Source organism: Dinoponera quadriceps, unplaced genomic scaffold (assembly GCF_001313825.1).
Source record: "Dinoponera quadriceps isolate SergipeBrazil2010 unplaced genomic scaffold, ASM131382v1 scaffold880, whole genome shotgun sequence".
Lineage (NCBI taxonomy): Eukaryota > Metazoa > Arthropoda > Insecta > Hymenoptera > Formicidae > Dinoponera > Dinoponera quadriceps.
Window position 1 is genome coordinate 141104 of NW_014555113.1, and position 22194 is coordinate 163297.

Consider the following 22194-nt stretch of genomic DNA (forward strand, 5'->3'; position numbering starts at 1 on the left):
AAGAGCCGTCGTAGGCATCCATCACCGCGCGGGTTTCTCATCCTTATCGCGGCGTTCGCACGTAAGCATTCCCTCGTGCAAACGACACCGTTATTAAGATGACGTGCGATTCTTCTTGCCTTCTTTCTATTTTTTCCTTCTTGCAAGTCGCGGAGGCGAGGAATTTACATGTGATCGTAGAGCCACCGCCGTCGACGCCGCGATGTGTCGCGCCGTGTTTGTGACGTTCTCCGTCTATCGTGTAATGATAATTACATTAATTGCACGGCGAACGCAGTATGTAAAAGTGCAAAGGAACGAGAGAGGAAGAAAGAAAGAGAACGAGAGAGAGAGAGAGAGAGAGAGTCGGGGGAATTTTCCTCTCGCGACGGGGATGTGTTTTAAGAAGAACGGAGAGAGTAGATCGCGACGTGGGTCGATTAAATGTTGCGAAGTTGGAGGTAAAATATAAACCCTACCACGCGCACGCACGCACGCAGCAGCGTAGGCGATGCATGAGAGCACGGCGAATGCGTTACACGCATTGTCGAACTGGTCTGACTACTTCTGGCGAATTCTTCCCTCCTGATTTTGTATCCTCCCTGCTGGAAGCTGACGCGCTGATTTTGCATGCGCCAAGTCACGACGCGGGTTTTCTCAATCGACCGAGCAAAAATTATCAATTCCAGTCGGGAGTATATATTTAACCCTGCAGCTTAAAACGATCTTCGAGCGTGCACGTAGTAGGAAATTTTGTGGTTAAATTTAAACACATTTCACATGCCCCGAACGGCCTACTCGAATTTTTGCGTTAATTTAACACAAAGTGAAATACATTGAAAAGTGGCACCAATATTATGTCCAAAATTAATGTAAAATTAATACAAGTCGATATTGAAGTATAAAATGTGTTATTTTAACGATTATACGTGTTGAATATCGATGCAACAGAAAATATTGAGATAACATGAACACAATATGTTAAATTAACGGGTATGCTAAAAATTCAACACGAATTTTAACAAGGGCCGGTTTTAACACAGAATGTTTTTTATTGTGCAATAATAGTTGGTTGTCGGATGTCTACATCGATTAATATACATAGTTATTTAAATATATTTCGCAACTACATATTCGCAAGAGAGAGAGAGAGAGAGAGAGAGAGAGAGAGAAGGAGAGGGAAAAGAGAAAACGGAGAGTGAAGAAGCTGCTACCGATTAAAACGTAAATAAATCGAGAAGAAAAACGCGAAGGTTAATAAGGAAGAGAGTGAGAGGTGGCAGCGTTTAAAAATTAGCTTATGCAATAACGAGTCTACCTACAGGTGGTCCACCTTTCGGCCGATCAAGAGAAAGTCTTCGATTTCGACAGGCCATGTTAACTACGCCGCTCTCACACCGCCATTTCGGGTGGGCGCCGAATCTCCTTTGGTGAAATCCGAGGCGATCCGCGACTCGGTTAAAAAAGAGTGAAATTTCACACTCGACGAACAAGTCAGTCCTCATTCCGAGGCTCTGTTGAAATTTTTGTGTCAGCAATAGCGGTGTTCTCATGAATAATAATTGTTTTTAACGTCGATTTATGATTAATTTATGAGTGATATCGCGTTAAGACATTCACTTTGGAATGACGTTAAATATTTTATCTTACGGGAGGTGCATTCTCTCATATTCGTTATAAATTTCTCGTATTGCGATGACGTGCCTACTCGGAAAGAAAAGTGGTTTGCTTGTGTTAACCAGAAACGATACAGCCAGATGCATTTGGAAGGAAACCGAATTTCTGGTTGCAAGAATCACATTTGGGATCATAAGAACCAGAGATTCTGTTTCCTTCGACCTTCAAGAACGCATCCGGTTATTCCCAATTAATGCAACCAGATTTTTTTCCGTGTGCGGATGCACTGTCCCGAAAAAGAAAAAAACGTGACGAAATTCGGCAAGCGGGAGAATTTCCCGAAAAAGTAACGAGTGTAACCTCGAGATCGGCGCATTTTCCGAAATTTTTAGATTTCGATTCTGCGGGAGATGCACGGCTCGCTCGCCGAGGAAGACACGAAAATTCGTACGTACGTGTTCCGAGCGTGCACTCAAGGATACGAATGAAACCGGCCGTGGACTTTTACTTTTGTGATGCCCGGCGTGGGCAATGGCAACGGCTCTCGCTGCCTTTTCGAGACGGCCACTCGACGTGAGGCCTCCTTAAGGCGTCGCCGCCGTCGCTAAATTTGCAAGTAAGAAAAAAGCGGAGAAAAAGGAAAGCACACGAGGTCGTAAAATTCATAAGAGAAGCAGGAGGAGGAGAAGAAACAACAAGACAACAAAGATCGGGATTCTCGCGATTCTTACCAGCGCCGACTCTTGAAGCGGAATTATGCATGAGGAAAGTTCGGGGAGAGAGAGAGAGAGAGAGAGAGATCGCCGCGAGTTACGTGGAATATTATTTCGCGAGGATACGTGAGTTCGAAGAAAGCACGTCGGCGGCACACGTGCGCGCACGTACGAATAAATTGCGGCTATTCGCAGAAATTCCCAAGGTACAAACCAATACCCGGCCGGATCTCCGACGATGATGACGCCGGTAATCGGCACGCGGTGGAATCCGCGCGGGCTCGTCACGTTGCTCGTCCGTATTACATCGTCCGTCGTGTGCGCGCAAGAATCTTTTATTACGTAAGGAGATATCGAATGTGTGCACTTGAGGCCGAGAATTGCGCAAGGCTCGCGTCTGATACGTCCGTATCGGGCCGAGCTTTTCCCTCGTGTATCCCGCGCCTTTTCATCACCGTAGCCGACTTACCGTTAGCCGCGAAGAGGAAGGAAATAATCGAGCACGCTTGGCCGTTGCATTCGCACTTCGGTCGGAAAACGAGGCGAGGGATGATCAAAGGCGGGCGCGCGAGCGGATTTATGCGAGAAGTCGTTTAACACGCTTCACTTTAACACGCTCGTGTGCGCGCGGAAACGCACGACGGCGCGTTTTCACGACGCGACTACCCACGAGGGTCCGTTCCACGACGCCCACACGACGCGAGGATCGCGAGGATCGCCAGGAACCGCCGGTACAGGCAGAGGTCAAAGACTCCCCCTCACCTTACGCGACCTCGTCTTACGAGCGACGTACCACCGTACCGTCGGCGCGAATTATTGTTCCCTTCGGCACGCCGACCCTTAAATTATGCAGTTCTTTCGTGACGGCGGTAGGTAGGTAGGTAGGTAGGAAAGGTGCAGGCAAGTAGGTGTTGCAGCTATTGCAACATTGCCAAGAGAGAGAAGCAGTCTCTTCCTCTCGAGGGAATCCGTCGTGGCACCTTCGTTGCCCTTCCGAGGAGGGCACGCGCAGGTGACGCGCGGTTGTTGCCGGCAATTCCAAAATTATCGGGCGCGCGCTCGCGAGAACGCAAATCGCCGGGCGCGTGTTTCGCCGGGAACTCGGGTTAATAATATGTAATCCACGGCTAATAGAGACAGTCGTTCGGTTCGCGGAAAATCTAAGTATAAGACAATCTGCGTGTGAATAATTTAGAATAATTTCCCTGAAACAATCTATGAAATGATCTGAAATATGTATGCTGGGTTCGAGGCAGTAACTATTACCATCTTGATTATCTTCGAAATTATGAGAGTATGGAAAAAATGTATCCGACAGAAATTACATGGTGCAGAAGCGGTTGTCTTATGGTGGCAACGCTTTGTTTCCTAGAAAGAGTAGCTGCAGAGATTTAAAGGTCACTTTCGCGTTTTTATATGGAGAATCGTAGTTTTTTCTTTTTTTAATATCAATCGATTCACGTGTTTATTCTTCGTATAAAAGTACTAAAGTGAGATCACCGAGAAATGAATGCTTTCTCTTATTCTCACAGTTTCGGAGACATTCAATGGCAATAATCGTCGCTATATAACTTAAGCGTCGAATATCAAATTTAAGTATACAATCATCAAAAGTCTCAAATAGCACAAAACTTCTGTCCGAACATTTTCCCATGTATCTCACAATTTCCAATATTCGCCCACAATCAGTTTCACCGGATTTTCTTCGAAGAATTGCTTCAACCCCCCTGAACGTGCGAAAAAAAATATATATATATAAAGATAACGAGGGATATCACCGTACGTTTCCTTCGTGAGACGCGAACGCACTCGTCGCATTCGATTTGCGCGTAGACACGTTTAAACGCGACGATTAATACGTATCATTCGCGCACGGTTTGTCGGCTGCGACGTTTACGAATCGACGCGTTTAACGGACTCGCCCGTCTCTTCTCCGCTATCTTCGATTGAGTTCGATCGACGTCAAACGACACTCGTTCATCGTCGTCGTCGCGATTACCCACGGCCGCTGAACGCTTCTATCATCGACGCGTTTTGCATCGCCTCCGGGGGAAGAAGCCCGGCGTTATTATCGAGCAATCGAAGGAGCGAGCGATCCGTTAAGGAGTCAGCGGGGCTGTACGCCGCCGTATTTTGCATCTACATCGCGAGAAAAGAGCAAAAAAGCCGGACGCTACACGAGAGAGTTACACGTCTCTCGTTTCCTTTCCCGGCGAAGATCGCGTCGGTCATATCGCCGAATGTGATTCACGGCCGAGCACGCCCGCTGATTACGTTTCCGTAGGCGGCTCGTAAAACGTAACGCGCGCCGCCAATTTGCCGCGAATCCTGCGCGGGTACGCAGGAGGGGGGGCCGCCGGGGGGCTTGATTGGCGATTAGAAATCTAACGCGCGCAATTCTGCGCGCTCCGCACGCGGACGATGATTATGTATCGACTCGGCGCGTCACGGTTAATGATTCTCGAAAGTATAAGTATCGCGAGCCTCTTTACGACAACTCAGGGGCCCATTGAACACGGGAAACTCCGGGGTAGGTAGACTCCGCTGATAAGCGGAGTCGATCAATCACGAGTTGAGAGGATTTCGAGGATGACGGTGTACCACGTACTCCTCGATTATAATTGAGATCCTTAATCTTTGCCACCTTGTATCTCGCGGAAATCAATTCAACGCATTCATTTTGGGATTACGGTTTCTCATTGTACGCGCCGATGCCCGGAGTATCATTAGGATAGATTATCTCGGTAATGAACAGACCGTGTACTCGAGTACCGATATCGCAGCGATCATCGGACTCGGCATCGCGATGCTCGCTAAGTTCATTATCGGTTAATGAAAGAAGGCACCGAGCAACGGTGCCGTTAAAGACACAAGGCTCTTGCACGTACATACGCGATGACATGAGAGACGTGGCGCGAGGCTCGGTCGCGCACTGCACACGGAGTGTTGCTAAATCAGATTTCGCAATCGACCGTTTCAATGAAATGAAATGGAATCGGTAAAATTTTACCGAAAAACCTGTCAGTTATTATGCGGAGGTGATTTGTTAAGAATGCTGATTGCCGTTCGCTGCGTTTCGCTGAATCTAGGGATTATTTCGCTATTTCCGACGAATTTCACTTTAACGGGGATCTCGGGTCTCAAAATTGTGTTCCATCTTAAGAAGGATCCCGTGACGATCACTAAGATTTGGTAAAATAGTATCAATTAAATTGTTTGGTTACTGCGCGACTACTAAATAATTGTGTTGCAGTGCGAGACAATGTAGTGGAAACGATTTGACCAAATCCTCCTTTCAATGTACGGAAGAGACGCGCAGAAGAGAGATCCGTACAGCGGTCCGACCGATAATATCCCCCCGATATTCCCGGCGACGAAAGGTCGCCGCCTTCAAATTAGCCGGAGAGGCCGCGGTTAAAGGGACACGCGACACTTTCGGGACACCGTATGTACGAATATCTCTCTCTTTCTCGTAACGCTCCCGAGAAGAAGACCGTAAGTCCGGTCACATAACGGTCCAGTTATGGTATGGCGAGGAAGCGATCTCTCGCCTCGACACACGATTCCCTCGTTACACGAACGGTGTCCTCCACCAACACCGACCGCCACCGACACCACCACCACCATATCATCATCATCACCACCGTGTTTCCGTCCACCACCTTGCGGCGCTTATCCTCCGGTCGGCCTACCGGGTTGAGACCTCGCTTCTCTTCCAAGCGACGCACTCTCTCTCTCTCTCTCTCGGCTGTGTATTCACCATGATATCCCCTCCCCCTTTCCCTCCTTACGCCGCCCTTTTTTCCTCCTGTCGCCGACAAATGTACGGACGATCGCGATCGTTAGAGCGACCGAGATACGTGTCGAGATATTCGACCGCAAACGAGCATGTTCTTCCCTCCCGCTTGTATATACACATTGTGTATGCATTCACGGCTGGCGATGGTAATAATAATAGTAATGACATAATGATGTAATAACAATAGGCCGACGATAACATTAAGCATGCTAATTGCTCTTATTAGCGTGACTGTAACGCGACTGTATATACGCGTATTAGGACTTCCTTCCTGGAGATATCCTTGGACGTTTCTCTCCGCGAGACGCTTATCCGTCCGATCGGCGAGTATTTTTAACCGGCATCGTCGGTTATCACGCCGGGGAGAACGAGTGTTTAGCATTGGTGACTGTAATTGCACCGTGAAACAATTACAGTCGGGAAACTATTTTCGTTGTAAACGTTATTACGATGCTGTTGGCGATGATAACAATCTCATATGCACGTATTGCTACCGCTACTTCCCTTCCTTTTTTCTTTCTTTCACTCGAACGGCGAAGCGAAAAATAGCTGACCGTAATGACTACAATTAAATCAAACGACATGTAATTTCAGGGAGATTAATCACCTCTTTTCCCCCGCCGATGCCTGCCGCCCGGCTGTGTTACTTCCCGTCAATGTTTCCCCGTTCGTATTGTCCGTTCGTACTTCGCGAACGGAACCTTCATTGTTCGCGTGTAAGGGTCGTCCGGTGGGGAAGGGGAAGTCACGACTTCGTCGCACGCGACAGGTAGCGAATGCGATTCCGATCCCCGGAGCGCGATTCACAATGGGCGCAATTCCGAGTCAGGTGCGTCGGAATGAGCGGGGAAAAGGCTTGCGTCAGGTTCGAGGCGAAGATTGTCGGATATCGCTCGCCTCGTGCTTTCGGATAATTTCGACTGGCGGGACTCGTGATCGCCCGTAACCGATGCGAGCAAATTGCCCGGTAGCTAATCGGCGGAGGCGATAAACCGAATTAAAATGATCGCTGCCGAAGGTGCCGAGCGGCATACTGATGCAACGATAATCACGGTAGCCCCCCCCCCCCGTGCGATAATTCTACAGCGTTTGTTAAGGATAATGGGTAATAACTCGATCGATTTGCGCGGTTCGTGGAGCCGCGCGGCCGTGAGCGGCAACGAGCTCGCGAGCGAGCACGTTGTTTGACGCCGAAAATGTCATCAATGAAGGGGCGAGCGACCTCCAGGTGAGACGTCGGTTACGAGAAAGAGACGACTGTTGCTCTCGACTCGTCGAGGGAAAGAGAGAAAAAACAGACTCACCAGCTCGGTAGGCATAGTGTTGCAGGATCTGAGAGGCAGATTGTAGGTTATGGGCGTGGGCTGACTCCTGTACTCCTGCAGGCAGGAGCTGTTCTTCGAGAGCCCGCGCGGATAGACCAGACCGTGGAAGTCTGTGTTACCCTCCGTCGAGATGCGGACGATTATCGACTCGCTCGCACACTCGATCTGCACGGTGCTCGCTACCGCCGCGGTGGCTGAAACATAGGTGAGAAAAATAGATCGCAATTAGCGTCGACCAGATCGATTTAGCGGTGAGATACGGATCATTCGCGATTAATCGATCCCAAATTCACGAGGATGCGGATCTTTAATTACGAATTATCATGTCATCGTGATCCGACGAAATCGGTTCGACGCGCAAATAGCGCGAAGAATGTGGGATTTTGTTTTTTTGGGGGCGACCCACCCAGATCGATCGCCCGATTCGGCGCGTGATACACCTGAATGAACGTGAGCGAAACTCGATACGGCATCTATTGAATGAAGTCTGTACACCTCTCACGGCCATTGTACCCGCCGTACGGTAATTTATCGTATTTCTAATGCTCGTCACGTCGGACGAATCGCCGAGTTAATAACTCGTGAGTTTAATAACCTCCGCGTGGGCGTGAGCGAGATCGCGAATCTACGAGTATCTCAGGGGGGGGGGGGGAATTGCAAATTGGAAAAACGCGGAATCCCCCTNCCCCCTTCGCGTGAGAGGAATCTTCACCACGAGGGAAGAACTCGATAATATATTTACGCGAGAAGGAAAAGACCGGTTGACGTGACATGACTCGGTAAAGAGAAAACAAAATTTCTGGTTCCTTAGAGGCTCGAATTTGTGGCACGGAGGAACAGGAAATTTTCCGTCCCTTCACTAAAACGCGCTCGGTTACGTCACGTTACGTTGTTTTAATCAATCCTTTTCTCACAAGTCGGTGATCGATTTGATATCGATGATTGATTTCCCGGATCAGTCGATTTGACACCGTTAGATTTTCCATCGATGCAGAGGAGGATCGATGCTATATTGGCGGCAGATCCACGCGACATTTTGTTAATATTACATCGATGTAAGTCGATCCACCCGGATTTCCCATCGACACGTGAAACCCGAGTATAACCCGAGGAAATGCCTGACAGAAGAAAAATGCAAGATAAGCACCCAGCTGAGCGATAATAATAAAATAATAATAATATACCGCCATGCCGGCAAAATTCCTCTCCGCCGTAAACGGGCCCGCATGATCGTTACGGGCGAACAATTATTGCGTCTCGAGCGTTCACGGTTCATCGGAAGGAGGTCAGAGGACGAAAGAGATACTTCTCGATAGGGCGGTGAGTCGCCGCGGTGCGCGCAACAGCGAGACGAAAGCGAACGCGCAATAACACTTCGCGTGGACCCCGCGGTAAAACCGCGAGAACTCCGTGGAGAACTCGATTGCGAGATCGTCGCGGTTGGACGGGCCGCCATACGACCTACCTATGTGCCGCTTTACGTTTAATCGTTTTCGCAACGAATGCCGGATCCGGCGGACCCCGCGGCAGGTGCGAACTGCCGGCTATCTTTGTCGACTCGCTCTTCTCCCGACGTAGCAAATCAACTGTTGACTCTCACATAATGATTTATTGATTTATTTCCTAACTTATTTGTCGATTCCTTCATTTACGGGAACAAACCGTTTAGTATAAAAGAAATATACGTGAAAAATCATAGATGACAGGCATAATCTGTAATACTTGATACATCAGAATTTGAAAAAAATAGGCAACGTGTAAGTGCGCGCGCTTGAACTTTGTCGATTATGAAGGTTTTCCGAGCACTCGTTTTCATTAAACTATTTTTTGTCCTAACGTGTATCGCTCCACGGAGTGTAAAACTATTGTCGTTTGCTTGCGCAAGCCGCCAGGGCTAGCGGTAGGAATTTTATGTGTGAATGTTCGCGTTCACCCAGTTTTTTCTAGTTTATTTATGCTAATATTGACATTTTACACAATCTTACTGGTTCCTATTTTTCTTTCTTATTGGGACTTGACTCGAGAAACGAATTTTTTTCATTTTCCCACCAAAATCCCCCCAAACTTCAACCACATCATAGGATACCCTATAATGGAATTCATACGGCGTAAAAAAATGATATTCAACAATCAGAATACGCTGGTTAGTCAAATAAGGAGGCTACAAGACACTCGTAAACTCATAGTCGAGAACGCTCCTCGCGATTGTTATTAATAAACGCGAACTCATGACACCGAACATGAATAAAGCACCGGTCAAGTGATAATTAAATTACAACAGCGCGCGCGTTTACGTAAGAATACTCTTCGAGCTTATTCAACCTCCTCGTTGCGGCACCTCGCGATAATCTCGACCGGTGGATTGTTGTTTACAATGGAAAGTGCGCGCCGAGAGGAAACGGATAGCCTCGTCTTCGCCGCTCTCGATATCCTGTCGCTGAATTCCGCCCGCTTGCCGGTGGAAACTCGCTCGCGCGTCCGCTCGCCTGTGACCAATTAGCCGTAAAAGTGCGGTTGCTCGCGCACCGAGACCGTCCACTCCGCTTCCACAGCGTGAAATCACTCGCTCGCTCTCGCGACGCGTTACGATTCCCGTTGATTAAGTTCGTGTTACGGCCGAGAGCCGTCGATTAAATTTACCCAGCGCGAAATCCGCGGCGTCAAGCGCCGCTCGCGCGCTTTTTGACACTCGACGCACGGCGGAAGACCAACGTTTACGTTGACGACGACGACGGTTCCGCGCGTGTTTCCTTAGATCCTCCTTCCCTTCCGCTCTTTTCCGTACATTTCGCGCGCTCGGAATATATTAATTCGTCGGCAAGGAAGGGAGTATAATCGACCGAATCCACCATTATATCCAGCAGACGATTAAAACGGGACTCGCGCACATTCATCGTGTCTAACGAGGCCGTGGATTATCGCTCCGGAAAATTCATTAGAGGCTCGCCCAAAGCGACGCGAGAGTTGTTCTCTTACCTCAATGTGTGTGTGTGTGTGTGTGTGTGTGTGTAAGAGCGCGTGGAACGTCGCCTGAGTAAATCCGAGGAAGAGGCTCGGCATGCACGAGCGAGCGAGCGAGGAAGAGAGCGCGTCGTAATGACAATAATCATCGGCGGATTATCATTATCAGCGCGAGCCGAGACAATGATGAGAGAGTCGTGAACTTGACTCGGTGCTGGCAGACAGCCAACCCGTCGAGAGCGGCCGGCTCTCTTCTCTTCCCCGTTTTCGCTACTGGTTGGAGGATCTCTCAGGCCCGGGATCCCCGATGTTGCGCATCGTTGTTATTTACATCGCTAATCGCGAAGAAACGTTGCGACACATCGATCATCGCGGAGCATCAGTCGGAAAGCTCGCTTCTTCACCGGATAAACCGGCCATCCTTTACATTTGTCATTCGTATAAAGATAAACCGAGAAGAAGGTTTCTTTGGATATAACTTGCGAGTTTTCTAACCAAGATTCGCTTGGTATAAACAAAACTGATAGTATTAAATATCGTTTTGCTTGAGTAAAAATGCCGTTTCACTCAGATAAATCCGTGCATACCGTCCAAAAATATTTCGCAACTCGCGTTTGAATCGGGCCGGATAATTAATTACGGAAGTGCCGATTCTCACGGGGCGGGCGGATTAAGAGTCACGTTTGACGAATGCTTCCTGAGACCGGCCGAGCGTGACGTCCTCCGTCGAATCGAACGGGACGATGCTCGACTCACGTGGTGGGAAGCGGCAATTAACGGCACGCGAGAAGTTAATGCGCTCCTCGTCGTAACGACGCGGTTCTCGTCGTGCGATCGTCCCGGTCGGAAATATCGAGGCGGGACTCCGCGAGGATCCTGGAATCCGCGAGGTCGACGAACTCAGCTCGGCGGTTACGCTTCCGCACGATTCATTTCGGCTTTTCGGCCGGCATAGCGGATCCGAGACGATGGAGGAGAGAACGGGAGGTGAGGAAGAAGGTACCGGTTACTCGCGAATTCTCGCCTCCTTGCACAAGCGAAGAGCCGAACTCGCTCTTGAACCAAGTCCGAGTGTTCCCGGTTGAGAAATAAAAACACCTGCGCGAACTTCCGCGTTTGCGCGCCCGGCCACGGAGAAATCCGGCGGATTGTCACTTTTATTCATTGCGGCCCACCTCGGTGCAATTTCGTCGGTGTCATTTACGAAACGCTTCTTTCCTACTGAATTTCATTGAAATCCGGCCCAATTATCGTCTGATCTTATCTTTGCGTTTTCACTTGATTACGATTATATCCATACTTTCGATCGACATGGCTTTAACGCTAACCCGAGACCTCCGTAGGAGATAAACGTAGGAAACAAAACTCTAATTAAAAAAACGCGTGTGAAGTAATCAAAGCCTTCCAATGGGTCAACAAAGCGCCGACAAAGCGGAAACGTCACCACTGACGTGGTCCATGTCCGGCCGGAAGTCGCAGGTACTTGACCTTTGGGCCTCCCTTTGTGTGCCCGGGCGACTCGGACACGTAAGGTGAATCCGACGTCGGCGCGACGAGGCGACCGTAAAAAATGCTAACGAGCCCGGCGATGCTTGGCGTCTCGCTTTTATTTGCTTTTCCTTTCTCTCGCGGCCTTTTCCGCCGCGCGGTCGCCCTGTGTACACGCACCGCGCGGTATTCTTCTCCGCTTCTTTCTTCTTTTTTTCTCCGGCTGTGACTCACGACTCCGAGTTCCCGAAGGGCGAAACAAAGGCGCGTCGAAGAAGACGTTCCCCCCGGTTGCAATTTGCAAACGACACGCGAACTGTGCTCGCGACTTCCGCCGCATAGATTACTCGAGAAGTCGCTCTCTCGCCTGCCTCTTCCTGTTTTCGCTGAAACGCTCATCTTAGGCGCGCGCGAGCGCTCCTCCCGCGACGGAGGATCCCGAGGAGGATTGTTGCCCTCAGCAGAGAACGAGAGAAGGAGAGGGGGAGGGAGAGAAAGAGAGAGAGAGAGAGATCTTGATCGTGAGAGAAGCAATGAGAGGACGGTCGCCGGTAGTGTCAGTAACCCAGCGGGGTGAGAATTGTATTACCGGATTCTATCGAGCCGGGGATAATCGCGCGCGTGCAACGTACTTTCATTATGAAATGACGCACACGTTGCATATTTCTCCGAAGCGTGTTTCTCTCGAACAGCAAGCCCGACGAGCCAACGACTCGCCACGCGAATCGACGTGGCGATTTTACATCTGTAGGATGATCCGAACTCTAAGAACTCGAACCACCGTATGTGTTAGGTGTTAGAATTTAAATCGCGCGGTGTCGCTAGTTAGGGCGTCAGGGAAACGTCAGGATAAGAACTGGAAGGCAAGAAAAGTAAGCGTGCTCTTCTCGCCTGCCGTGCTGTTCTTGGAAGGGCTTCGTGTGTTTAAATAATAGTTGAACGAGATAAGATCTAGTGTAAGATTCCTCGTTAAATCCTGGTAGAAATGTGTGCAATTTTCCTAGACACTCGTCCGCTTTTAACGCACTTGCATTAGTTGCAACAATATTGACAGAGTTTTATTCGGGGACGCGGGAACACGGAAAATGAAATTGGTCATGAATCCGGAATATTCTCAGATATTCTCATATATAACCAAGAATATCAGAATCTTTTTAGGAGACTCTCAGTCTTGAATTGAGTTCGCTGATCCCGAGTAGTTTTACTCCTCAGTTACTAAATAGAAGTTAATATAACTGTCCAGTAACTGCTCGAAGGAAATGCATGAAATTTCTACCAGGGAAGTCATTTGTAACGGAGAGATATAAATAATATTAAAAAAATATATAATATTGCGATATTTATTCATAAAAAAAGGAATCTTAATTATATAAGGTTTACATTCTTAAAAATTGAAGAACGTCTTCCAATGGTAAATTAAGCACACACCCGAATTCACACACACACACACACACATGCGCGCACAGGAATTTACACATCAAAGTAGCGGTTCTTTTCGGGGACGCAAATATCAACGAATTCCTGCGCAAATATATTTCCTTTTATCCGTGTGTCTCGAGATGTGTCGGTTAACGAACGCGCGAAAATGTTCACGTTACATAAGGACGCTTACGTGGAACGACTTGAACATCCCGACCGGATCCATCTCAGATTTCAGGATAACGAGAACGACCGAGTATGTCAGACAAAGTGCGCGGCTTGTACATACATGTACACACGTTACCCAATACGGCGTGACTTCGCGCTCATATGCGCGTTGTGTCACACGAAACTCGTAAAACCTGCCTTGGTCGGTCGCGCCTTCGGCAAAGAGACACTTTCTTGAATTTTGCCACGGACAGACAGACAGACAAATAGACAGACAGCCGTGGGGTGTCAGTGACCTGCGCGCGGTTACGGTATAATTCGTCTCGGCTTGCCCGAACGCGCGTGCCAATCCCTCGAAAATTCAGGGAATTTCGCGACAGGTGGTTCGTGTGAGACACACTTAAGGATGTATTGCCCATAACTCAAAATAACGAAAAAATTACAAATTAATTCGCATCGCATTTAAAAGCGGCACCAAAATTTGACAATGATTTAGTTAAATGAAAATTCGATGGAACTTTGATGGTGATATTAAAGATTATTAGACCAACTAACGCGTAAGAAATATATTAATAAAGCAAAAATAAAAAATAACATTTTCGTCTTTGTAATATTGCATATATATAACTACCTCGACTTCTTGAGAAATACTAAATTTATGAATGGTCCCCTTGATTTGCCACGGAAAATACGGCATTAATGGGCAAATTCTCGATCGCACCTGTAAGCGATAATGAGATAATGAGTAACGATCGGTGTGGAGAAATTCGCGACGACCGATCGCGAGAAACATCGAACGGGCGAATGCGATAGCGTATCGCGGGGCAGGTTACGACGGCGGCCCAACGACAGTCCGCGCACGGACGCACAGTTATGCAAGAACTCCGTGCCTTTCGTGCGTGAGATTTTAATGCACCGTGATGGACACGAGCGGCATAAAATATCGGGAACATAACCGAACGTACATGCGCGCGCGCGCGCGACGTCGAACTTCCTGTCGTCGTTGTCGTCGTGCGGCGAATTCGCTCCGTCGACGCGGAAAATGCCACGCGGCGAGCCGCGCGCACGCGATTCACCGGAAAAAGCGCAAGAAATTGTATACCTCCGGCGTTCGCCGGGATAATGGATCGTTCGGCTTTCATTACGGTACAGCATTAGCACAGTATCGCGCGCGATCGCCGTGATCGCGAAATTCTCCTCCTTCCTTCCAGTCGCGTAAGCCGAATCGCGTTCTCAAATCGAGACACGCGCACCGGGAGGAAAAGACACCAAAAATTTATCTGTGAATTATAAAACTTGTTTCACAGGGAAGAAAACGTTTGTTTCAATATGGCGAGATAAAATATTGTTCCCAGCGAAAAACCAATTAATGAACTTAGACATATTTCACGAAAATACGTACTCCGTCCATCGCGGTCAAATTTTCCTCCGATCGACAAACAACGGGGAAAATGTCACGGGAAACATTTCAATTCGCGACATTTTCATTTCTCCTCTCTCGGCGCGCGCGAGTCCATCCGCAAGCGAGGCGAGGAAACGACGACTAGCGTTAAAAAAATGTCGGACGGACGATTAAAGCGATCAACGATCGCGGGCCGATCCTTTCCAGCGGAACGGGGTCGCTGATTCCTAAATTCAGAGGCCATTAATTTGCATAATCACCGAGAATCATCTCGCTCGCGAATCTCGTTGCGAGCAGTTTGTGGCGAAATCGGAAGGTTTCAGCACGCGGGGAGAGCGAGCGAGAAAGAAAGAGAAAGAGAGATAAATAGAAAGAGAGAATCTAGCGAGGAAACGCCCCGGTGAGCGAGCATCTACGTGCCGACAACACGTAGGCCGTCACGCTCGTTAAGATTTTCGGCGGAGATCGCCGGATGCGTATTTACGAAATTTCTCCGTCTATAATCTCCGACAAGGTTCTTTTCCTCCTCCCCTTCCCCCTCTCTCTCTCTCTCTTGATCACCGATGCACACATCACGGCCGGCACACTTCTGTCGGGTTGGCAGCTCGCTCGAGACGGCTCCACTTTTCGAAATGCGGGAGATAGCGGTGTCGGCCGTTGACGGTTGTTGACGGGCGAGCGGAAATTAGTCGGGACAAGTTATACAAACGCGTCGTTGCCGGGGGGATTCCGTTACCGTCGTGAAACGCGGTTTTTCCATTGACTTGAGCCGCCGCTCGCGTTATAACTGTCATATCGCACGCGTTTCGCGTCCGCATCGTACGCATCGTGATACCGCTAGGACGACCGGAAAAGCGTTCGGCGGAACAGCGAGAACGAGGTGGAGAAAGAGACGGTACATGCGTGTGCGCCGGGCCAGTTTTGCGTAAACGCGCGTTTAATTTGTCGCTCGATCGCAAGCACGAGCGTGTCGTCACGACGAATACGTGATTGCGAGAAAAGGGAAAAAGAATTGCGAACGGTTTTCGCCGCAGCGTGCGTATCGTCGCGCATTTCCGTGTGTGCCGCCGACGAACCTTCCGAGAAAGAGGTTCTCGACGGGCGAAATGTAACGCGCCGTATTTTCGTTAGCGTGAGCGCTGAATCCCCTCCGAGGACACGCATCGGGTGAGGCGTGTATAAACGCGCGCCTAAGTGCGCTCTTCCGGCTGAGAACGGCCGTTTTCCGTTAAGTTAGAAGGTGCGTGCTATCCGACGTTCTTTAGTCTTCTTCTCTCTCTTCTCCTCTCTCTTTCTCTCTCTTTCTTTACCCGATGAGGGATGATTGCGGTAATTATTAGCGTCGTCACATAATATTCAGTCGCGGGATAATAGTCGCGGCGTCGCAACCGCGGCGCAATCGTCGGCCCTCGATAATCAAAGCGAATTTTAATAGGTTTCTATGTTACTCCCGCTACCCCCCCCCCCCCCAATTAATCATTTAATGCCGCGTCTCTCGTAACGCAATCAATCAAACGTCGCATTAATAAATAACGGGGCTCGCGCGCTGGGAACGCACACGCAAACTTGAATCCGTGTGCGACCTTCCTTCCCGACTTCCATCAGTCATTCTCGAAGCGTGTCAGGTCAACGATGACGAGAACTCCTGAGAATAAAGAAAAATCAGCTCCGGGGAACGTATAGAGTTTCGAAGAAAAACTCGCTTATACATGCGAATAAAAAACAAATATGATCGAATGGTGATTTTAGGTTAATGAGAGCCGCGCGAGGATGTTGGTATACGCGGAAAAAAGTATTACTGTACTGCGAGGAGAAGCAATTACGGCTTACTTCTCTTCATTTAAAAGCGATGTATCTCGAACGAAGAATATTTTCTTGATAATAGGATTAAAATATACTCGTCACGAACACTAGAAAAGTTCATTGACATTTACTCGAAAAGAATATTATTATGAACTTTATCAAGAAGAAGTTAAATTCGGTTGAATATAAGTAAAACCGAAGTTTTAGTGTTTTAATATTCTTGATTGAAGTACTAAACTTATCAGAATTCAGAATATATTTTGAAGAAATTTGATGCTTATGACGAACTTATGATACATTTGCGGATATATTGCGAGAATATCCATTCTTGATCTCGAACGCTAATTATTTTCTATGTACGTATTGTACTAAAGGGTTGATATTTTTCTGCGAATAAATATCACACGCCAACATAATATTCAAATTCTCAAGATAAACTCTCGGGCGGAGTTTCGCGATATACCCTGGGTCGATCGAATCGATCCCGACCATCGCACGACATTGTTCACGGGGACGGCTGCACCGGGAATGCGCGCGAATCTTGTTGGGTGTCCGCGAATCCGGATCGAGATTGCAGCAGCAGATGCATAAACGGAACGTGTCCGGCGTGCAGGAGGACACAAGCTGTGAACGCGTCGTGAGATCCAGGAGTTTAGCGGACGTTCACGGACGCCCGCGAGAAATCCAGCACGATCTAGATCCACGTCGTCGTCGGTCGCGCCTCCCGATGGACTCGCGAGGGGCGTCGCGGAGTCATTTTCTCCAATTTTGTCGACGCGGAAACGCCGGAGGAGGGGGAGGAAACTTTAACGGTATAATCGCCGGCCAAGGAAGATTCGTGCGCGCGTTAACTCGCGTTACGCAAGGAGCAAGTTACGCGCGGCGAGAGGAGGCGGGCGCGCAAGCTTGCGTATCTCAGCGAAACGATCACGGCGGATCACGCGATTTACGATCCGCTCGTTCCGTTATCTCGAGAGCTACGCCTCCGGGCGCCTCCGGTCGGTCGAAGTTCGCGGGAACCACGAAAAAAAAAAAGAAAGAATCGCGACGAGATCGGGGAAACGCAGAGCGCGAATCCGCGAGTGCGGGCGGGTATCGAGCGAATCTCTTCGAGCGATGCGGCGAAGATCCCGATAAAATTGGACCCTAGTCTCGACAACGCAATTGTCCGGGGGCTCTCCTCTCGCACGCAATCCTGCCCTGCGATTTAAAGAGCTGTATCGAGCCCGCTCGACGATCCAGCCGTCGGGCCGGGGAATCCGGAGGAACGGTATATACAAGAGCGCGATCCGGCATCTCGAATAGCACTCCGGGGAAACGGCACTCTGCGCTGTTCGAGATGCCTGGGTAATTGCCGCGGCCTTGAAAAGCACGAGCGAATTGTGTAAAAGTCGACGGTGCCACCGTCCGAATTGCTATCGTGAGTCGCGCCGTCGACGGAAGTGTCTCGACGAGGACAATCTCGCGTAATCCCCCGCCCACGATCTTGCTTGGAGACGTAAGTGGTGATCGAATTCACCAATTACAGTCGTTTATTAAAAATATAATCGATCGTAGTTGGTCAATTTGCTTACTGCTCACGCCTTCACGCAAGATTGCGGACGAAGGGCAACGTTTCGTGAGCGGACAAGCTGGGGGTCGATTGTGTATCTGAAAGCGTGGTAAGAATGATAAAAGTGAGGGAATTCGCCACTTGTAGCACCAAAGAAGCACAATGGGAGACCTTTGAACAATCAATGTAGAACTAAATTGGACTTAAACTAGAAGTAAAACTTCAACTCGGGGAAGCAACAATATTTAACGAGAAAAAGCTATGGAGTGCAATGACCGATTCTTCGATATTACTTTTATATAAAGGAGAAAAAAATAGAAAAGGTCTTCGTCTTTTGATAACTACGCAACCGGTTCCTTTCGATCTATCTACTATCGTTACTTTACATCATTTAATGCGCAACCGCTCTAACTTCCTTTTACAGCTACGAGATTCAAACGACTAGTTGCAACGCCTCTGTTTATTTAATTCTACATTAAATGAGCCTAACGGAAGATCGGTATTTCCTTACTGTCACATCTCATTACTACCAATAGAGGAGTACAAACTGACCGATCACAATCGACTGTTCTCCTTATGGATTAAGAATAATCGACTGTGATTCGTCAATTTCCTCACCGCTTAACTTTTCCTACGTGCTCCCGGCCTTACACGATCGGCCCCCTCTCCGAGGGAACCTCGACGTGAACGAGAAGAAGACAGATCTCCTCGATTCGACCGGCTCCCCGGAAGAAAATGCCAGCCGGTCTCGAATCTGACGTGCCATAATTGCGGGATCGCCACGTTGCGGAATACTGTTGCGGGCGCGTTTCACGGTCCGCGCGACCGTTCCGGTTCAAGAAACGGTACCGGCAGAAAACCCGAGTAATCTGACCGATTCGACTTGTTCTGAAGGAGACGAGACGCTTGCCACGAAGAGGCATCGTTCCTCTCCCTCGTCCCTCCGTCGTCCAGCGGAATTGTCTTGCGCGGCACAAAGGCACCGCGCGCGAATCAGCCCGCCGTTCGGTTCTCGCGCGATGCTTATCCGCGGATCGACGCGCGGCCCTGGCCGGTACCCTCGCTTGTGATCTCTCTCTCTCTCCGGTTTCCCCGTTTTGCGACCTCGGCGAGAGAGAAACAGAGAGAGAGAGAGAGAGAGAGACCGACACGCCATCCTTGCGGTTCAGCCGCTCGAAAAGCGCGGATATTGCGTTTATTTCAGGAACCGATAACCGCCGCGAGTTACGCGACCCCCATGTGGAGAAACAGGAGGAGGAGGAGGGCACTCTTCATTTCCCTCTATTTGAAAAACGGCATGCCCCCCTCCGCTTCGTCCTCCTCCTGCGCCCACCTGGGCGATTCTCGCAGCCTTGGTACACCGACGCGCTTCGGTGCATCCTGTGTAGCCGTGGTTCCCCCCTTCGGCGCCTCTTCTCGATCCCCGCGCTTCGTCCGCTTCCAGCGAGTCGCTTGCACGCTCTATCATTCGTTACGCTGCCGGGCCCGTCCGGTCGCTTATTTTAAATAATAGTAAATCGAGTAATGTGGATGTGCCGCTGCGTTTCCGTCTCGGTGCGAAGGTTTTTCGTCGGGTTCGACGGCTTCTGCGGTCTGACAACCTTGGCTCGCGTCGCAGGGAGGAGATTCCTGCGCTCTGGTTGTCGCTCACAATGGCGCGTCTCCTCGGCGGGACAACCGCTCGTTCGGGTAAAGCGATCGATCGTCCGGGGCTTTCGGACACACGAGAGCGAGGACGAAACCGTGTCAGCGACGCGATGATTGGACTCCTGTTCAATTACCGAGCGTCATTGCGCGCGTCGCGACCCGCGCCGCGGATCGATTCGGCCTTCGTCGGCGCGCTTCGTAACGACGAGCGTTCATCGTTCGAATTATCGTCGCTTTTCAGTTTCGGAAGGCCGTGACTCTCGAACATGGCTCACGGACGACGCGTTTCCACGCGCGAAATATTTCGTAGATTAAGAAACACACTCGAAACATTTCGCAGACTAAGAGACGGATCTTGTATTTAAGACCGTCTCAAGTTCATCTTCAGATGTTGCATGGCTTATTTTAGCGGCTGCGAAACAGCTGGAGATGAACTTAAGACGTTCTTAGATATGAGATCCGACTATGAATACCGGCCTTAGGCGGTAAGTTCATCTTTAAATGTTTCGCAGCCAATGAAATAAGCCGTTCAACATCTGAACGTGAACTTAAGACGGTCTTAAATACAAGATCCAACTGTGAATACCGGTCTGTGCGTCATGTACACGCGAGGAAAAGGTCACGTTACAAGCCGCGAGAATACCGGACTGATAGCTAACCTGATATCAGGCATGGGAACGGTTTGGCTGTCAAAAATAGTGAGAAATGTGAGCTTTATTCTTGAAAAGGTAAAAAATAGCGAGTCCATTGAAATAAGTGAGTCTTTTCTAAATAATTTGTGCGTTGAAAATCAAATTGTTTATCTATTATGCCATTTCTCTGAGAGATTAAAAACACTGATTTTATAGTGAAAATCGAACGTATAACGAAGAGCAAAATTTGAATTTTGAAGAACAAAAAAGTTATATGATACATAAAATCTAAAATTGATTTTAAGCTCATTTTTAGGTACATATTTTGAGATATTCAGAAGACAGTTTATAAAGCGAAAAAAGAAGACAAAGATTAAATTCTTTGTGTTTCTTGAACAAGTTTAAAGAAATGAAATAAAAAATAATACTTGAATCTAGTTAAGTTACATTGCGATATATTTCCAGGATGTTGATATCCCGGATGTTTTCGTCAGATAAAATCAAATTTTTTAAATAAAAAATTACGAATTCTTCCGTTGGGACTAGTTAATAGACTAATTAGTCGACTTTATGAGAATAATATTCAATAATATGCAATTTAAAGAAAACATAGTGCGCTCCTGACGGTTACTTCTGTTCTTCTAACAAACCTGCTACGAACAGCCCAAAAATAAAGTCACATTTTTTCGCTTTATAAACATTATGTCGTCGGAGTCATTATTACGTTCTGTTTTCCTTTGAATCGTTTGTTTTGTCTTTAAAGAATTAAGTTATTAAACATGATTTCTTGGAATCGAGTTTCCTCTTTTTTTTTTTTCAAAGGGCCAAATCGTGTAAGAAAAAAGCGAGAAAAATCAGCCTTGTTCTTAAAAGTGAGAAAAGTTGTTTCTAAATAAGTGAGAAGTGAGAAAATTGAGTTGCTCCCATGCCTGCGATATCTCTATTACGGGAATGAGCTTCGGAAGATATTCCACGGCTCCTGGGTAATTCACGGCGCGACAACGACGACGGTATGTCCGCGAACCTCTAATCACGACGCGTATCCGACGAGGAATCCGCCGGACACATCCAAAGGCCTAATTGAAACGAGGCTCACGAGCACACCGGGCATTACGTTAGCCTCGACATTGTAATTAGCTCGTTATCCGTATTTCCCTCGTACGATTTTCAGCCTTAAGCATTACGTTTGCGTAGCTTCAACGTAATAACAGCCCTAACAACAGAATGTTAAGGCGGCATCCCAAGCCTTAGCCGGAAGACTTAGCCTGATATCGGCTCCACCTTTCGCTCCAAAGTTCCAAGCTGTGAAAAGTCACAGACCGATTAGCGCTCTGGCGCTGAAGCGAGAGAATTAACGAAGGATACAACTGATCAGGGTGACTTCGAAGCCTTGTGTACATACCCCCCGCGACCCCGAGACGTTAATTACCCGGCGCGCCTCGGCCTCGCGTACGTTATGCGTACGTTCGTATACGCCGTCATTGCTGTGCGTACGGCGCAAATACTTCGATTTAATATCCAAGGTCGTCGACGACGGTGCGCATGAGAGTTCGCGCTCGATGGTGTATCTCCAACGGCGCTATTCGTCACCGGAGGGGCCCTTCTCTCTCTCTCTCTCTCTTCCTCTCCTTTCCTCCCCCTCGACGTATCGCCGCCTCTCGAGCGCGAAACTTCCCGCTCGGCCGATCT

At 48.6% G+C, this 22194-nt stretch overlaps 1 protein-coding gene across 1 annotated transcript in view; it reads right to left on the reverse strand.

Moving 5' to 3' along the window:
• Positions 1-22194, reverse strand: part of LOC106742999 — a 69520-nt gene that overhangs the window by 25864 nt on the left and 21462 nt on the right. Inside the window, exon 4 of the mRNA XM_014616423.1 lies at positions 7413-7627. Within this exon, the coding sequence (XP_014471909.1) occupies positions 7413-7627 (215 nt within the window). The remainder of the gene's footprint in view (positions 1-7412; positions 7628-22194) is intronic.